The sequence below is a fragment of the Salmo salar genome, chromosome 05, assembly GCF_965601325.2.
Source record: "Salmo salar chromosome 05, fSalSal1, whole genome shotgun sequence".
In the NCBI taxonomy this organism is placed as follows: Eukaryota; Metazoa; Chordata; class Actinopteri; order Salmoniformes; family Salmonidae; genus Salmo; species Salmo salar.
This window is the reverse complement of record NC_138295.1, coordinates 60,998,160-61,015,962: the sequence shown is the minus strand read 5'-3', so window position 1 is coordinate 61,015,962 and position 17,803 is coordinate 60,998,160. Positions and strand designations below refer to the sequence as shown.

General features: G+C 44.6%; 1 protein-coding gene across 2 annotated transcripts in view; it reads right to left on the bottom strand.

Moving 5' to 3' along the window:
* Positions 1 to 17,803, bottom strand: part of sema6cb (semaphorin 6Cb) — a 122,672-nt gene that overhangs the window by 10,094 nt on the left and 94,775 nt on the right. Inside the window, exons 9-20 of one of the 2 annotated variants that reach the window (XM_014200832.3) lie at positions 15,890 to 15,980; positions 15,500 to 15,622; positions 15,117 to 15,205; positions 14,109 to 14,326; positions 13,653 to 13,784; positions 13,303 to 13,458; positions 12,299 to 12,472; positions 11,814 to 11,951; positions 9,948 to 10,025; positions 7,191 to 7,249; positions 6,757 to 6,807; positions 3,977 to 4,141 (exon numbers count right to left, since the gene is read on the bottom strand). In XM_014200832.3, the coding sequence (XP_014056307.1) occupies positions 3,977 to 4,141; positions 6,757 to 6,807; positions 7,191 to 7,249; positions 9,948 to 10,025; positions 11,814 to 11,951; positions 12,299 to 12,472; positions 13,303 to 13,458; positions 13,653 to 13,784; positions 14,109 to 14,326; positions 15,117 to 15,205; positions 15,500 to 15,622; positions 15,890 to 15,980 (1,474 nt within the window). The remainder of the gene's footprint in view (positions 1 to 3,976; positions 4,142 to 6,756; positions 6,808 to 7,190; positions 7,250 to 9,947; positions 10,026 to 11,813; positions 11,952 to 12,298; positions 12,473 to 13,302; positions 13,459 to 13,652; positions 13,785 to 14,108; positions 14,327 to 15,116; positions 15,206 to 15,499; positions 15,623 to 15,889; positions 15,981 to 17,803) is intronic. The other variant, XM_014200836.3, reaches the window with a different exon arrangement.

Sequence of the window (17,803 nt, the reverse complement as noted above, 5' to 3'; positions counted from 1 at the left end):
TAGCCTGAATAGAAATCTAAATGCATCCAGTGCTGCAGCATGCGCTCATTCATTGTCATGCTCTGTTGTGGTATAAAAACATTCTGCCCGTCTCCGGTCATTTTCGTAGAATTGCATAGAAATTCATTATAAAATGATTTTTTTTCACAGACCGCAAATAAGAGGATAGATTCATGTAGTGCTTTTATTATAATGAATATCTTTTCACCCCCCCCCCCCCCCCTTATCCGTGGTGGTTTGCGAATCCACAACCTTCTGGCTACTTTGCATTGTGAAGCTTACGAAATGAAGAACAGTTTCTAAAACTGCATACAGCATCTAAGGCTCTCGTCTGTCCTTGGAGTGAGGGTAAATGCTAGGCATGTTTTTTGATATCCACTTTATATTTTAATTATTATTTGGGGTATTGCGGAGGGTCACTTGTTATTTTTTTTCTCCAAGCATTCAGGGAGGGTCGGATAAAAATATATTTTACTGAAGGGAAGGCCATCCATTTTCTCCAGGTATCCCTTATTACAAATAACGTACAATACCTTAGAACCTGGCAAGTAGAGACCAACTTGCCATAATATCCCAGTATATCACTCAACACTGACTTTGAAAACCAAGATATTATCTGTCAAAACATGAGCGATAATACAGTTCAAAGACACATTTTCCATTTCAAACAGCTTTGGAACAGACATAGTTCAAGTACTGATAGCCTTATCATCCACCATCAAATCAAGCATGGCACTACATGCATTGTGGGACACATTTTACATGCGGTTGCATCTGGAATAAAATAAAAGAGAAATAAGAGGGCATTCACCATTCAGCACCTGGTAAAGCTACTGTATTCCAGAGCCAATCCCTAACATAATTCCCTAAACAAACATTAACTGTCTGAATAGAAAAGCAGCTCTGGAAGAACCATAGCTTTACCAAACAGTGGCCTGAAAGCACGCCTAAAGCCACAGAGAAACAACTGCTTGTAGGCAACAAAAACACACAAAGCACAGTTTCAGTCATAGGCTTTGAAACTGGGTAGAGAGGTCATATGGGGAAAAGGGGAAGAGAAGGCGAGGAGGATTCAACAAAGGAGGCAGATAAGGGTTAGTCCAACCGAAAAACAAGCAGGTTAATAGAGAACTATTCCCCAGTGGTCAGGAGTCGAGGAGACAGAAAGGGGTAAGGGGTCGGGGTTAGGAGTCAGGACAACTGCGTGTGTGGATCAGTACACTGTGGGCCCAAACGTCACTGGGACACTCAACACTGATGTTGACTAACACTCTGGTCTCCATGGTGTTAACATGATAATAAAAATGTCATGGTGACACTAAGCACTCTGAACCCGAGGGTGACAGTAAACATATAGGAAGTTTCGCAGACACAGATTAAGCCTAGTGCTGGATTTAAAAGCATGCTCAATGGAGAATCACCATCAGCTTTTTTTTTTGTCCAGGACTAGAGTTAATCTGTGAATGGGAAACCAGCCCCTAATGTTGACAGACAGGCAAGAACATGTTGTGAACAACTTCAGTATAGTGCATGTTTTGAGGTGTTCATTTTGCTGCGTATGGAAAGATGTAGTATTGTGCATGTACTGTATATGACCCGTGGGGAGGTGTACAGTACAGAGCCCTACAGTGTGTGTTTTCATAGTCAAACCTGATGTCAATCATAGCCATCATAAAGAGCCTGTAATTCGGACAGAGGAATTAAAGGAAACAGTGATCTAGGTAAAGTGACCTTTATTTAGTGTCATTACCACATGACTAAGTAATGATGGTAAATTAGCTGTAACAGCTGTGACTGAGGCACTTTAGTGAGGTGGGCAACATTTTCCTGGTTATGATGAATAGCTTAATGTACACACCCAGCTTGAGGAGGATGCTGCATAGGATTGTTGATATGCCTAAATTAACCATATTTTTCGAGTTTATAATGCACAACTTAAAATGAATTTAGCGACATAGGATGACTGATGATGTCGTAATCAAGAAGAGAGGTGATATGAGAGTTGAGTTGTATTTATGGCTAGACGGGAAGTCTATATTCCTCAATCCACTGAGATATAAATAAGAGTAAGGAACTGGCACCGTCCCCCCAGGACACCAACCCCTCTTCAGCAGCAAAGAGAAGTTCAGCCTGAGTTCATTCTCTGCTCTTCTCCTAGTGCTTTAATGAGTTTCAGAGCCCTGCCTGCTTGCCTATATTATCGAGTTGTCTCCCTGTACTTCTCGGCTAAATTAGCTGCTAGCAAGGTTTTTTTTGTTGCCGTACCCACACAGGTGAATTTGAATATGCGGACGACCCCGGGGAAGGTCTGTTTAAAATAAGCTAAGCAGGAAATAACACTGGGAAAACAAACACTAGCGAGATCTAAAAGCTGGGTCTAAATAATGTGCGTTTGCAAGCGCGTAGGTTGAAGCATTCTGACACTATAGGGAGGTAGGCGTTCTCCCTTGATGGAAACACAGGGTCGAACCGCAGCTAAATGATTGCTGGAAATGTTCATAACAGCGAGGTCTCAAAAGGGGTGCTTGTACTTGTATTTTGGTCAGTCATAGTCTTTATATAATACATTGCTTCTATCCGTAGCTGGATGAATCATGTCACCTTGTATTTGCGTCTGTGTAGGCCTTACATAAAATATAAACAAAAGCAGTTGGGATGCAATTCTAGAGGGCTTCAGAATTGCTATTACTGTAGCTTGCAGTAAATAGTTTGTTTATTGTGCCAAAGATGTTTCAAACCTGCTTCAAGGCTAGCCTTAAACATACATCAGAGCTAACTAGACTCTTCTCAAATGAACCTCAGTTTACAGAAGTACATTATGAGTTGTGTTGGTGCTGAGCTAGAACAAAAGCCTGCACCCATGGCTGCCCTACCAGAGTTTCTTGACCCCTATTCTACCTATACTGCATCTCATCTGAAGTTTCCACGATGTTCCTTAACTGAAACCAATAGCATCATACACACACACACACACACACACACACACACACACACACACACACACACACACACACACACACACACACACACACACACACACACACACACACACACACACACACACACACACACACACACACACACACACACACACACACACACACACACACACACACACACACCCGTGTCCTATAGCTAGTATAGTGTGTGGGTGCATCAGAGAGAGAGACCTTCCTTGGAACTGCCACGCTGTTACTTCCAGAACAGTTCCTCTCTCGCCTTATCAGCCAGGTCTCCGTGCTTTTGATTGAACCGGCAGCCAGGCGACACTAGCCCATGCTGAAATAGATTGCGTTGCCCAAGTTTCTATTACGGTTTCCCCTTGTCCGCTCGCCAGCTGCTGGTTATTTATTTGTTACAGGCTTTTCTCATTTGAGCCTGAGTGGCTCATCATTGCAGCCGGAGACTCTGTCGGCCTGAATGGAACCCATCACTACCGAGGATTTATGGACTCCTGACAAGGCGCCAGAGGAGCGCAGCAAGGGGAGCCTGGGCTAAAGGAAATAGCATCAACAAACAGTCTTCCCATCCTGCTGAATATTAGGAGCTCCTATTGGGAGTAATCTGGGAATGACATTCAGGAAGCTGCGCTCTAGACAGCGTGAGAAGAGAAGACGTGCTTGGTCGTGTGTGATTGTTAAAGTGTATCCCGCTGGAGAGCTACCCTAGTAGATGGACTAAATAAGAGATGAGAGGAGACATGCAGGAGTCATTTTGTTAGGACATTGTTTGGAAGAGTTAATTGAAGGGTTAATTGGATCCAATGCAGTATCTATTTATGTGATTAAGCCTCTCTAACTCATGGTTGCTTCATTAAGTGAGTGGATATATGGTTAAATGTTTAGTGTCCTACACACAAAGATTAGAGTGTTAGTGCTCATCTTGGTTAGTATAGTGTGCAGTGAAGCTTCAGGGCCCATCAATGCAATCCAGTGCAGGTCAAAGTTCAGCAGACACAGACACCCCACCCCCTTACCCTCCATCTCCACACTGATTGGTTCCGAGTCAGGTGACCCCTGGTCCCCAACTGGGACTGGAGGACCGCCATCAGGACCTGTACCTCTTTCAGAGTCACCTGCCACCTTAGGGAATGGGGCCACCTGATTGGTTGTGCTGGCGGTTGTTGTGGGTGTGGTCTTCCCTGTTGTTGTGCAGGTGGGGGAGGGGTAACAAAGTGACCCGTTAGTGAAATGGAAATGCAGCACACAAAAACACCTAAATATAATGTTGATTTATGACAAGGGAAGGATTCTTTGTACCTTGGAGAAAAATATATGTAAATCCAGCATGAAAAAAAGATTCCTGTCATAATTACTGTTAAGCTGATGATGACAATGAGGACATTAACATAAAGAGCGCTTTGAAGAGAATTCAACTGAATCCATGACTGCAATAACTAAAGTAGGTAGCCTATACATTACAAGTAAAGCACTCCTCCATAGGTGCAACATGATTCAGCGCTTTAGAACCAAAGATTTTCCCACTGTTTAATGCCCTTAATAGATAAAACATTCAGGCGTTGCAGAAATTACGAGACATTGGAGAAAAACACTCAGGGCCAATATGGTCATGATTTGGCTGCAGTGCCGGCCTTAAGATTTCCAAACCTGCTCCCTTTGTTACTGAACCAGTGAGGAATCTCTTGCACCTGGCACTGCAGCACATCCTGCACAGCAAAACCCTGTTGTTGTGGACGCTACCAGCTGGTGCATGAATGACTCTTCCAGCACATACAAACTTTGATATACAGTTACCTTTCACGTCCGATTTTCTTTACTAAGTAGTTTGACAGATGAGTTGAAATAGATACCAGTAGCTGAGGTAATGGTAGGTAATGACTTACAGCAACTTTTGGTTCTCTGCTTCACTAAACTGTTTTACAGGTAGTTACCGTCTAACCTACATAGGGAATGGTCTATGGAAAATGTGACAATGTTTATGGAAAATGTGACAATGGCAACATATCCAATTAGGATCTGTACTGGTACTGTGGGGTTATGTGGCGTCTGAGTCTGTGGATCCAATACGGGTCTGTATTGTGAGAGACCTGGCAGTAGAAAGCACTGTCATCATCACAACAACCATCATGAGTGTCTTCCTAATTCTCTGACAGTGGATGTCCTTGAGGCCTTGTGTGCAGCACGCCGCTATTGACGTGGATGTTTCGCTAATAAGCCGGCCATAATGTTAGCATACTGGAGGGTGCCAGCCCAGATTGAAAGCGAAAGGCCCGCTCTCGATGCCAGTTAATAGTTTTCACTCTGAATAAGGTGCCCTGTCAGAGCGCCATCTGCGCCAGGCAAATTAAAACAGCACACCGGGGAAGTTCAGCCTTGGCATGCCAGACAGTACCAGGGATGCATTATTAGTTCAATTTATCAACATTGTGTGTGTACATTGCTTTCTCCTTTACAGAGAGAAAAGAAAGGAGAAAAGCACAATATGCAATGGGGAATGATTTGATTGTCCACACTGCTGGGTGTTTGTCTCTCGCTGCTTTCTCTATGTGATGGGATTGTTCCATTCTGGGTAATAGTAAGAAAGAGGATTTAGGAACCAATGCACACCAGCGAGAATGGCATTGTTCAACATTATGGGGTGTTCTATTGTGGGGAAACCTTGATCTTCAGCTTGGACTCATCAAAGGCTTTTGTCATTCTGCAAGTCTGAAGTCTGGTTTGTGAAGTACTTCAAACAGAGTACAGAGGCATGGATGGAGTAATCGCCTGGCGGAATTAGGCAGTGGGGTTGCTCATCTAGTCCCACTGCCTACTGAGCGGCACTACTTCCTCCAGCAGAGAGGATACGGAGAACAAAGGCATTGTGGGAATGTGGAGGTCTGAGGCTAAGTATTGCTTGTTTTCTGAAGTAGATAGAGTGGCTGGACTGGACCCTGGATGGATGGTATTGTTGAGATATAATGGCCAGCAACTCTCACTAAGATGGTCTCAATGCTGTGTTTATCACTTCTAGGGAAAAGCAGCCACCATCAGTACCCATGGATAATTTGTAAGATGACAAAGGGTTAATTATTATATTTTTTTTACCAGCAACTCCTTTTGGGGAAAATTGTGGATTCCCATTGAATTAGACTGACAAGTAAGTTTGAGAGAAGTGAGCCTGAATGAGTTCACCAATTGTATCACTAACTTCCTGACTAGTTAACTAACTAACCGGCTAACCGAAAACCACTGAGCTACGTCAATAAGAGCAGTAAACAATTCTGCTCTCTGACAAAAAAACAATCATTAAGTCATGGCCCAGGGATGTCACTATCATAATTCAAAGATAATTCTACAGTAATTGTTTATTAATGCTACATTAGACTACATCTCAGCTGAGAGCTAGCGCTAGCAATGTGCTTGCTGCCAGCCACTGAGCTCTGTAGCCACCCTGCTCTATGGGAAGGCAGTGGGGAGTAACGGAGCGTTACAGGGATGATGATTCTCCTTGATAAAGGGAAGTGGGCAGCTTGGCCACTGGCGCTGCTAGCCTGTCAAACATCCATGCTGGTGCTGCTGCCGCGACTAGCTTTGAATTATAGCTCCAATGTTAAAGATAGCTGTTTGTGTGAGAGAGGTGGTGTTGCTGTTCTATGCAACAAACTCTCCTGAACTGCTCATGTTGCATAACAAGTCCAAAAAAGGGGAATAGAGATGTTGCTTACCAGGCTTTGCTAGCGTTAGCCTGTTCGCTAACAACCTCAGACAGTTCGGACAAGCTTTAAAAATAGAGGATAAAGAAATGTCAACTGACCATATGCTGAATCAGCAAGAGTGTTTTGCTTGCGTGTGGTCGCCAGGACGTCTAGAGAAGAAAAGGGAAAGCAACAGACATATTGACAGAACAGTACATTGTGTAAGTCTGAGTAGTGGTAAAATACTCAAACTGTGCTTAGTTAAATGTAAAATTGACTGCTTGTTTAACGTGACCATCTGCAAGGGAAAATTGAGAGCAAAATTCCCACCGGGGTACTCTTCAGCTAGGAAATGACAGGCTACTTAAACTTGTACTGAGTTGCTGATTCATTTCATTGTACTATCACTCCCCAAGTATGGCATTCACTTTTTCTGTATCATTTTGGACAATTAAATGCACTTGATAACCTTCGCTTGTTATGAAAGAGTTTTTATGATGGCTCTGTGCATCTAGTGGAGTGCCATTAAGAACAGATGATTGGTCCACCTTACCATGGCAGCTGTCTGGGTAGTGAGGGTAGCCGTTCTCCACATCCTGCTCAAATCCGCCCCTGAGGAAAAACAAAAACAGAAGAGGACAAAACGGCCTGTCAGCGTGTGTGTCATTCCTCTTTCACCATTTAAACACAACCTCCGCATTCATTAATTGGGTACATTGTCAAGCTTTCCAAAATGGTTCTGTTGAAGACAAAGACTTAAATAAATGTTGCTGCAAAAGAAAACCATTTCATTGGTTTTGTCTCTGCATGGTCTGCATGTTTTGCTAATGTCCAAATTCAAATGGATGTGTCGAGGTGCTATCACCAAGAAAGAATAATGTTTCACCACCAGTTGCATCCATGATGATACTCTGTTCTCTGGTTCCACTTTTTCTCTTATACAGCAAAAGAAACACCACATTCTTGCAAGACATTTAGTACCTCTAGTATATATTTACATTTGGTTGTGCTCCAGTGCATTAGACACTTCATCTTTCTTCAATGAATCAAAGGCGTGTACACATTCAGAAATCATGCATTCCCCCTGGTGAGTAATGTGATTGTGTTGATGCACAGTGGAGTGAGTGGCCCCTTAGTCAAGCAGAACATAACATCAATGACACTGAATCTTCTACGACGCAATATCGACTGTGCAGGCAATCAAAGAAAAGAACAGATGTAAATACTCATGAACATTCACACATATGCAAACACACGCGCTCACACACGCACGCACGGGCAACCAAACACACATCTACACAAAACAGACGTTCCAGGCGCGGCCAAAAACAAATTACATCTAAATGAGAAGCAGGCCTAGATGAGTGAATACAGACCCAGTGAGCAAATCAAGAGGGAATTCAGAGGGGAGAAATAATAAACTCTAAGAAATAATAACTTCACTTATCTTTCCATGCTCAGCAGTGGGCCCACTGACAGCCGATAGCATTAGTTGTATTACCACAGCAGAGTGGGTTTGCTTGTGAGTGAATAGGTCGGCCTGGGGGGATTTTGCGTGATTGTGTGTCCGTGTATGTGGACCACAACTAGTAACCAGTATTACTGTATGCCTCCATTCCCTTTCTGTTTGTTTAATTAACGTATTTACTTATTCTGAGAGAGTTTGAGAGAAAGAGCCACGGAGAGAGGCCTAGACTGGCCTCTTTGGCACGCCGTCCCCAAGCGCTGACAGTGACGGGAGAGAGACAGGAAACCATGGAAACAATTCACCTCTGGCTAAAACCCCCAGCCCCAAAGCAGCCGGCAGAATTTATGCCACCTCTGGAGTGAGAGTGTAAGGGAGGAGAGAGTAGAGGGGGATGTGTCCCCTGTTGCTCTCCGGTCCAGCCCCATTACAGCCTTTATGAGCTGTTGCATCTGTTCTGGAGGCATGGCCATGCTCGAGTTCTGACTATTTCACACCATATCACTCTCTCTCTCTGACGTGGACAGAGCAGGCACAGTGTAATAGCTCTACTGACTGCATGTATAATATTTGCCAATCTCTTCGGTTCCACTCCATTGGCTTGCTGCATGGCACTGTCCCGCTGGTTAAAAATGTGATAAATCAAGCCTCAGTCCAATTCTGATTACCTGCCCAGCACGTACACACCGCCGCACGCACGCGTACACACACATACACACCTTTGGAATATTCCATTAACCTCCGGCTGTGAAGCTATGGCAAATAAAACCCATGGGTGGCCAATCACAGGATATGCAATAAGTCGACCCCCAGCAGAATAATCCATTTGAAGCAGTCCATATGACTATTAGGATAGTGGCAGCTGCCTCTGCTGTGATGTCTGTCCACCCATCCACACAAAGTTTACAGCCCATGTTTGCAGAGGCGAACACCTACAGCAAGTGATTTAAGGCCACACTGAAAATCAGAGGAACAGCGACAGCCCAGTCCCTGAGTGTCAGGAGGCAACATAGGAGGTGAAATAGTGCGTTCTACTGCCTCTCCTCCTCTACCTCTCTCCTTCCCTCCCTCCGTTCGGAAGACAGAGGTACACACGACATGATTGAAATCCACCCAGCTGAGCATTACTTTCGATTCCATGCTACAGTGCAGAAAGAGAAAGACAGTGGGTCAGGAGGGAGTCTCAGACAGAGGAATTGATTGGCTTTTTGTTTGCACACATACACCCTGCTTGGTGCTGACGCTGAGCCAGTCGATAGCTCTAAGTGTCAAATGGCTTCCTTCCAGTTCATCAGAATGGATCAGTAAATTACATTGAGGTCCTTTTGATCGATGCCTTTCAGTCCCACCCCAGAGTGACGCACGACCCCTCCAAGCGGGTATCTGGGGTTTCATTTCCGAGTGATTGCAGACGTGATGTATGTCCGCCACTTAGAAATAAACAAGATGGATGCTCGTCCTATATGTGAAATGGAGCCGACAGACCAATGTTTTTACTGGAATTTAGAGGCTGGATTCATCAATCTGGGCAAGTCAAACTCCAGATTAGGTATCGATTATTGAAAGCATACAAGGAAGTGGTTCGCAGAGTACTATGAAGTTACTGCTCCTTCATTCATTTACTGTATGTTTCATGCAAGGTCATGTCTATTGCCATTTGATGTTGATAAATTGTCAGTAACATTACATTTTTCTGATCGAAGACTCAACACTAATATTTGACACATAGTACTCAACAAAACAAGGAGTAGGGGCTAGGGATGGGTTTGGTACTTGGCCTCTTAACCTGCTGTCATATAATTGGCTGCGTGGTGGGGTGGTCCTTACGCAACATCTGTGACTCACCTGAATCCGGGCACCACTGTGACACAGCTCCCAGTCCTCTGCCACACGCAGTAAGGGTCCCTCGAGGACAGACAGCTCCTGTGAGACAGACAGACAGTCAGAGTTCAGTGTGTGAACACTATCAAAACGTAAGAGACCAAATACATATTTTAATGAAGACTCTTTCGTGAGGCATGACCTGAAGTGACATGTGATATCTATTCACCTATCAACACCCCCATATTCTGGAGTGTCTCAACATCACAGGCCACAGTCACACCAGATGAAGTAAAACCGATCAGGCCAGGGTGTCATTTTACCACACAGAAAAAACCTGCCAATTCAATTTTTCAACTGCTGGGTGAGCCTAGCTTGTAACTCTCCTATCTAGGAGCTTAGAAAGAGGCAAAGATGAATACGAGAGATGGTCAATGTAGTGTGACCGGCTGTCGGTCTGTGAGGCTGCAGACAGCAGTGTTTGGTGAGAGCCCCCTGGGTGTCTGGTAGCCTGAGGCAGTCTTGGACAGGGACTCAGTGACACAGCCCAACTAACAGGCCAGTATGTAGAGGAGATGTAGGGAGCCAGAGAGGAGGACTGAGAGTTAGGTCAGTCATGCTCAACATGGTTTACAACACAGAGGGCCATGTAGAGCGGGAGAGTGGAGGAGTCTCCACCAGCCCGGCATTGACAACATGTCAGAGTTAAAAGGTAATGACCCCTATCTGTAGGGGAGACTTGAAGCATTCCTGCTGGCTCCTTTTCTCTGTGCCTGTCAGGACATGATGAAGACACAGCTGTTCCTCTCACCTATGGGACCACTAGAGCTGTGTATATCTCTATAGCTCTGTATGGAACCACTCATCAGAAACTGTCTGTCTGGAAGAAAGGTCCACCATGTCTAATCTCTCAATGGTGTAAATTCATGATGTCACCTCCCTACCTGTGGCTTGTCAGTTTTGCTGACTTACTGTTCCTTACTGAGAATATCACCCCTGGTCTGTGGGGTTACAGCTGACCTATTCTGGGGGTTCCCATTAACCTAGCTCTGAGGCAAAACAGTTGCAAATGTGACAAATTTTGTAACTGTGCTTTAGTAACTAAAAAGGGGGGGAAATTAAAATGTTATGAACATTTTGTGTGGGTCAGAGGGTTGAGACTTTCACACAACTTTTGATATCTCTTTGCCATCTTTTTCACTAAATCTCTTTTCTCTATATATTTCATTCAACGTGTTTCTGCTGTCTGAATCATATCCATTTCTGAACCCTAATAGAAACAGCAGCTGCAGCGAGAGATAGAAAAACGGTTTTGCTTTGTGCAAGATAGAGGCTACAGTAAGGTGAAGAGACAGACCAAACCAACCAAACCTAATTTGGAGGCAGACAGATGGGGAGAGTGTGGAGAGGAGGATATGGGCCTGACACCTGACCCCTGCAAAGCATCATGGGGCTTAAGGGGCCCCTAATCCCTGGTTGAGGTGCGCTGGGCTGTTTCGGAGTGATCCAGCGATGGAGGGGCTTTAAGCCCTCTAAAGTGAGACAGGCCCTATCCTTCTCCTCGTCGTGGCGTTGAAACCCTGGCCGTGGGTTGGCCTGCCGCCAATCAGCTGGTTCCAATTTGTGCGCAAATGCTGTTGAGCACTTCTCTAAGGCTCACAATGAGGGTTTAGCATGCTACGTGGGATACACGTCCCTGTTCAAATTTAATGCAAATGTTTTTCTTGGGGGGGTTGGGTAGAGGCGGGGGGAACATTCCTCCACAACCCCAAAATAGGACACAAGATTGTCGAGCATACTAGCTCGGCAAAAACATCCCTGACTAAACAAATCAGCTCCAGCAGTCCCTCGTAACAACGTCAGCTTCTAAACTCTTGTTGATTCACTCACTTCTTGCAGGAGCCGTAGTCGTTGCAGCGGCTCAGAGGTACTCGGACCACACAGCTGGAGAAGGCCACAAACAGAGCGTGATGTTCCCTGTCCAGCTCCAATCCCAGAACCCGTCGGTCCTCTCCGCGGACATTACATCTAGGAAAGGGGAAACGACAAACACGTCTCATTGTTTCCGAAATTTATGCTGATGGATGACGGCAACTACAGCACCCTGGGAGACTGTATGCAAATGAGGGTGGAGTTGAAAAGCTGTTCAGGACACGTACTAACAGCACCACAACACATATCACTGTCTTATTACAGTGGACTCTGCTTGGAAGCATCACATACAATAACCATCCTCTTACAGCGGGCAAAAAAATGTGGGACTTTTGTTTGTTGCTGAACCAATAAAAGTCAACGTTATGAGAGAAGTGCACTATATTATAAAACGGATCGTTTGCATCATATAGATGAAAAAGAACGGAGAAAAGGAGGCTGACTTGGTGGGGTTGTAGACATCGATGTCCTCCAGTAGCTGTGTGCTGAAGGAGGCGTTGAGATGGGTGCTGGCCAGGATCTTCAGTACCCTGCCGTCCTCGCTCCCCAGGAACAGCACCGTGTGGTTCTTATAGGGCCCAGCTGACGTATCCACTGCTAGCTGGGTCAACTTGAACCTGGGTGGACACAACAACAGGTTGTGGTTCGGGGTTAACATAATCATACCTCCGAAGGAGACAAAGCATCTGCAATTAAAGATGGGAATTATTGTCGGAGTGTGTGCATGCACTGCAAAGTGACAACACTGTAAGAATACGCGGGACACTATTGTAAGTAAAACCATTGTACAGCTGCTCTCAACTTCCCTTCAGTCCCACACAAGTTGACGACATGTTGTTTACTCAGAACATCACACTGACTGGCACTACGCTAGCTAAATGACTCAACAACGTGAGGTATTCATGGTTAAAGTTCTGTTGTTCAGCTGGTCTCGGGAGAGTTCTGAAGCAGATGTGACGTTTGGAGGCAGATGTGAGAGAGACAGCGTGCCCTCCCTCCGCTGTGTGACGACGCCTGGTTGTCTGTCAGACTGACTCGGCTTTACCATGTAAGTCACAGCAGGGGACCGAGCTAGGTGGCTGTCTGACAGCCCTCTGACACCCACTCTACATTCAGCACCGTTACATGGCTGGGCTTCTAATGAGCCACTGGCGCTATTTCCTGTGTTAGTCTGGTAGACCACATCCGGACGGTGTCTTTAATTGATGCGCTTTTCAGCTTTTCCAGACCCCTTCCGGTTGGATCTATAATTTTGGGGAGGCCCTATCCCTTTTGGCTCTATCTTTGATGTGGTGTTATCGAAGGCCTCATCCTGACTGCGTCAAACTTTTATATTTAATGGGCTTTTCATGTTGAGACAAGGGACCAAGTTTTCTACCCATCAATTTTCCCTTTTATCTATCCATTTTTTCATCCCTCCCTCCATCCACCCTGCTGCTGTAGCTACCTGCTGGTTGTGCGTGTGAAGTAGGGCCGGTGGTTGACGGAGGGAACCGCCTCGTCCATCAGGGGGTGGTTCTTGATGAAGGTCAGGGTGTCGTCGGGGAAGGTCGTGGACGACTTGTAGGCAGCAGCAGAGCCGTCGCCGGCACAGCAGCCTGGTCTGTGAGACAGAGAGGAGGGGCAGAAGTTAGTCAGTGGAGTTTGAAAGTCAGTGGGCTAGATTTACTAAGAACTCACGCTGAGGGAATAAAATACTGTAGATGCAAACTTTTGTTGACAGTGTTTACACTGGAATAAAGTAAATATGTCTGGACTGAGGCTGTCAAAGTTCCCACTCATATGTGTTGGTCTTACCTGGGTTTGGGTACCTGCTCCTCAGGCACGGGTGTCCAGGCTGACTCACTGTTCCTCTGCTCCTTGAACTTCCCGTTGAAAGCCTTCTCAATGTCGTCCATGTAGAATGCACATACTGCTGAGCCTGTGATGCTGATGAGGAAAACAACAGAGACATCGGTCATGGGAAAGGCCCATATTAACCCAGGTTATAATGGATTGTATAGCTATAAAAGCATTCAACACTGCTGCTCACGGTTGTATAGAACATTAAACAACAATCTTATAAAATAGGCTTTTAAAAATATACAATATCAAGGGGTATGATACTGCAAATGTGAGCATTATCTTCTGTGAAAGCATTTGGCAGTTTTTTTATTTACATTTTCTATAAAAAGAGGTACTGTAAAACCTCATTATACTCATTGTATGAGTATGTACTGTATATCTGTATGGCCGTCTGGTACTGTGACTGACCTGTTGGCCTGTGTAGTGAAGACCCCCAGCACGGCTGGTCTGAGATTGATCTGCAGCACGTTGGTCAGCGACTGCAGAACGTCAAAGTAGAAGAAGGAATCGCCCGGCACCGAGCAGTTGAGCCGCGCTTTGAGGAACGATGTCCAGTAACGCTCTAGAACCCTGGGAGAACCTCCGTTGTCGTTCTTACATACACGAGCCACTCTGGAGAACACAACCTGATTGGGGGGGGGGGGTTAGAGAAAGATTTTTAAAGGATTTTCAACAAATTTTTATTCCTTTTGTGTTCATCCAGTAACAGAACACAGTGACATGACATTACATTGTTTCACATTTGACATTACATTGCAGCCTATCCAATTACAATCCAACTTTATTGTCCATATGTTACAGTGAACAACAGAAGACGTTTTGTCTTCTCAACCCCTCCAGACAGCACATATCACACATACAGTTGAAACAAGGGGGGATTCTACTAAGCTATATGGAATTGATTTAAGGTCATACGAAGGATCATTTAGCTATTTGATAATGAATTTTAAGACACCTTGAAGTATCAAAGAAATATATGCAAAAATGATTTGATGAAAAATTGAATTTGGCTTACTGCTATTAGCCCATACAAACGCATTGAATAGCAGATTCTCTACATGGAACAACAGATAGTCCCCCAAAAATATCAAAAAGGAAGTTTATTTTGAAGTGTCTGTCCTATATCTGAGAGGGATAAAAAAATATCAGGAAACTATTAAGATTTTTTTTAATGTATTTGACCCCTTATTTGTGGCACTAAACTATTCAGACCCCTTCACTTTTTTCCACATTTTGTTACGTTACAGCCTTATTCTAAAATGGGTTAAATAAAACATCCTCATCAATCTACACACAATACCCCATAATGGAAAAGCCGAAAACAGTTTTTCTGAATTTTTATTAAAAAAAATTAATAAAAAAATAAGATATATTATTTACATAAATATTCAGACCCTTGAATTACAAGTCTCTTACCTTGCCAAGTGTGGTGTACTCCACAGCAATCTCACTGAAGAAGAAGTACACATAGTTCCCGTACTCAATGGCATGGAGGAAATGAGGCTCTGAGGAGACAAAGGGAGAAATATGAAACAATAGCACTGACTGTACTACTTGGTATTCACAACAATAATGCATTAGGCAGTCAGTGTTTTGGTAGGAAACATCACTCAAGTGGATACCACACATTGATTTAGAATGAAATACCACTCTAATATGTAATGTACTGCATACAAATATTTAATGATATGTGGCAATGCAAAAGTGAAAAGATTTTAGAAGGAAGATTGAGGAAGATTCTAAAGGTAAATTCACAAGTTGTTTCAAATTAAGACCTGAGGCCAAGGCCAGGTGCTCACCTCGTAGCCATTTGGAGTCGTACTTCACGGTACGAAGCACCGGGCTGCTCTCTCCCAGACTACGGTAAATTACCGCATCACTCGCCAGGAAGTCTGTCATGGTGGCCGAGTAGAAATCGCCACCTGAGAGGAACAAAATAACAAATTTAAGAAAGGCGTGCTTTTTTTTCAAATGAACACAATTGCAGTGAAGACTAGAAACCCATGCCTCCCAATGTGTATTTTCATCTCATGGCTACATTTGATGTAGGGGCTGTGCTGCTCTCAATAACACTGTGTGAACTATGTCTAAATGTCACTGGCAAATTGGCAAGATTGAGGACAGGTTTAGTGATCCAAGTTGCTGCCCCCAGCTGACATGTCTCTCTGTCTCTGTCCAGAGCAACTCACCAGCGAAGAGGCCGACGTTGGATTGGCGAGACTCAAAGGGACAGCGGGCCTGACCCACCACCTCCTCACCGTCCTGTTCCAGTGTAGACATCTGGGAGAGAGAGGGACGAAAGAGAAGAGGGGGACTTCATTAAGCTATTTATAGGAGTGCAACTAAAAACAAATACTCCACGGAGCATATATTGAAAAACCTCAACTAAAATAACTAGGTCATTGTTTGCAGTTGTTAAGTTTAATATTTCCCCCTTACTGAAAAATCGATTTCAGTCCAAACTTGAGTATTGTTCTGTTTTATATCAGGTTAGCTTTACTGCTAACTGCCAAGTTATAAAGTCGACTCCTTAAAGTCATGGACAGAATGTGCCTCTAGTCAATCCTGATGAATAAATAGGAACACGTGTCATAAAGATACCCTTTATTTAGTATGTTTTACACTGCATTGTAACAACAGTGAAGTCAAAAGGTCAGGAGTAACACTCCTGTCAGCCTGCTCTATGGCTGCTACACTGGTGGCACTGTGAGGATACAGTATCTCCTAACCACAGATCTTTAGCAGCTATTCCTGCCCCACCGTTAACAAGGTCGGAAACCTTGGCTCAGACAATACGTGTGAATCCCGCTGCGGTGGGGGGAGGGAGGGGCAGAATGCGACCTGGAGGAGAGGTCATTCTCGGCAGCTCCAGCCTTCACAAACACACACAGTGACAGCCGTCAACATGTGTGTTTATATTTAATGTTGTGTCATTGCTCAGTGTTCCCTATGGGTACACTCTCTAAGTGAGAAATCCACCAATGCTACTGTGGCTGTTACTGTTATATCTCTGATCTGTCTGCTAAACCATGGTTCTGGGGCTTCAGTACAGTGTGATTTAGACTAGAGGCTACAGGTTTTCACTTCCTGGTCTAGCTACCATCTGGTCACACAACCTCTGTCTTTGATCCAGCTGGCTCATTGGGCAGAGTGTTTTGTGGCGATCAATTTACATGGATAATGCACTCTGTGCAAAATAAAACATATTCCACCCGTCCACACCCACAATCCAATCCCCTTCACCCTAACAGACCCTCTCCTGACCCCACTGCCCTCCTCAGTCTTTCCAAGGAATGCTGCAGACAGATCGCATGATATGATTTCCACTTCAGCACACTATTCCCAGTTCTCCGGGTAGTCATCGCTCCCGGTTTTTCCGAGCCGGGAGGGAGCGTGACAGGGAGAGGAATTTGTTCTGGATAAAGTGTAAATCAACGTCTTCCATTGGGAGTCTATGGCGGAAAAGGTAAATCCTCTGCAGTGGTCTGTATGGATTTAGCCAGCTCCCCATTGGACTTCTCACACTGTAGACGTTACGTCCCCTCTTCCAAAAAACACACTGTGAATCATTGCCCAGAACCGTGATGTCATCTCAGCTCAACCAGACTTCTTTTGTATTGGTAGACATCCTGGGGAGTATGAGTCTATCTACGCACCGTTGTCACGATTAACGTATCGCTATTTTTCTTTGTATGTTTCCACTTAGCCGAGATCTCGCTCTCGCACACTTTGGGTTGTTAATCATTTGAGCAGTCAGATGGCCATAGAGAGTAGGTGGCGTGACTTCTTTTGGAACTAAAGTAGTGGCTCCCCTGGGATTCTGACTCTAGTTTTCAGGCATGTTTTGTTTTCTCTCCCCTCCCTTCTCTCTCTCCCTTTCCCCCACACTGTCCCTCGGAGGATGACATGATCTCAAATCTGCGGTTGCAGTTTATTCCTCAGATGTGTAAATAAAGACTTATTATATCATCCTGGATCTGTGTTCAGTCAACAGACCGCTGCCAACCTCGGTTAAGTCAACATGTTTCTCCATCAACATCCAGGATAGCAGCACTCCTTTGAAGTGGTTCTGCAATCTGGAGCCCTATCTGTGCACGACAACG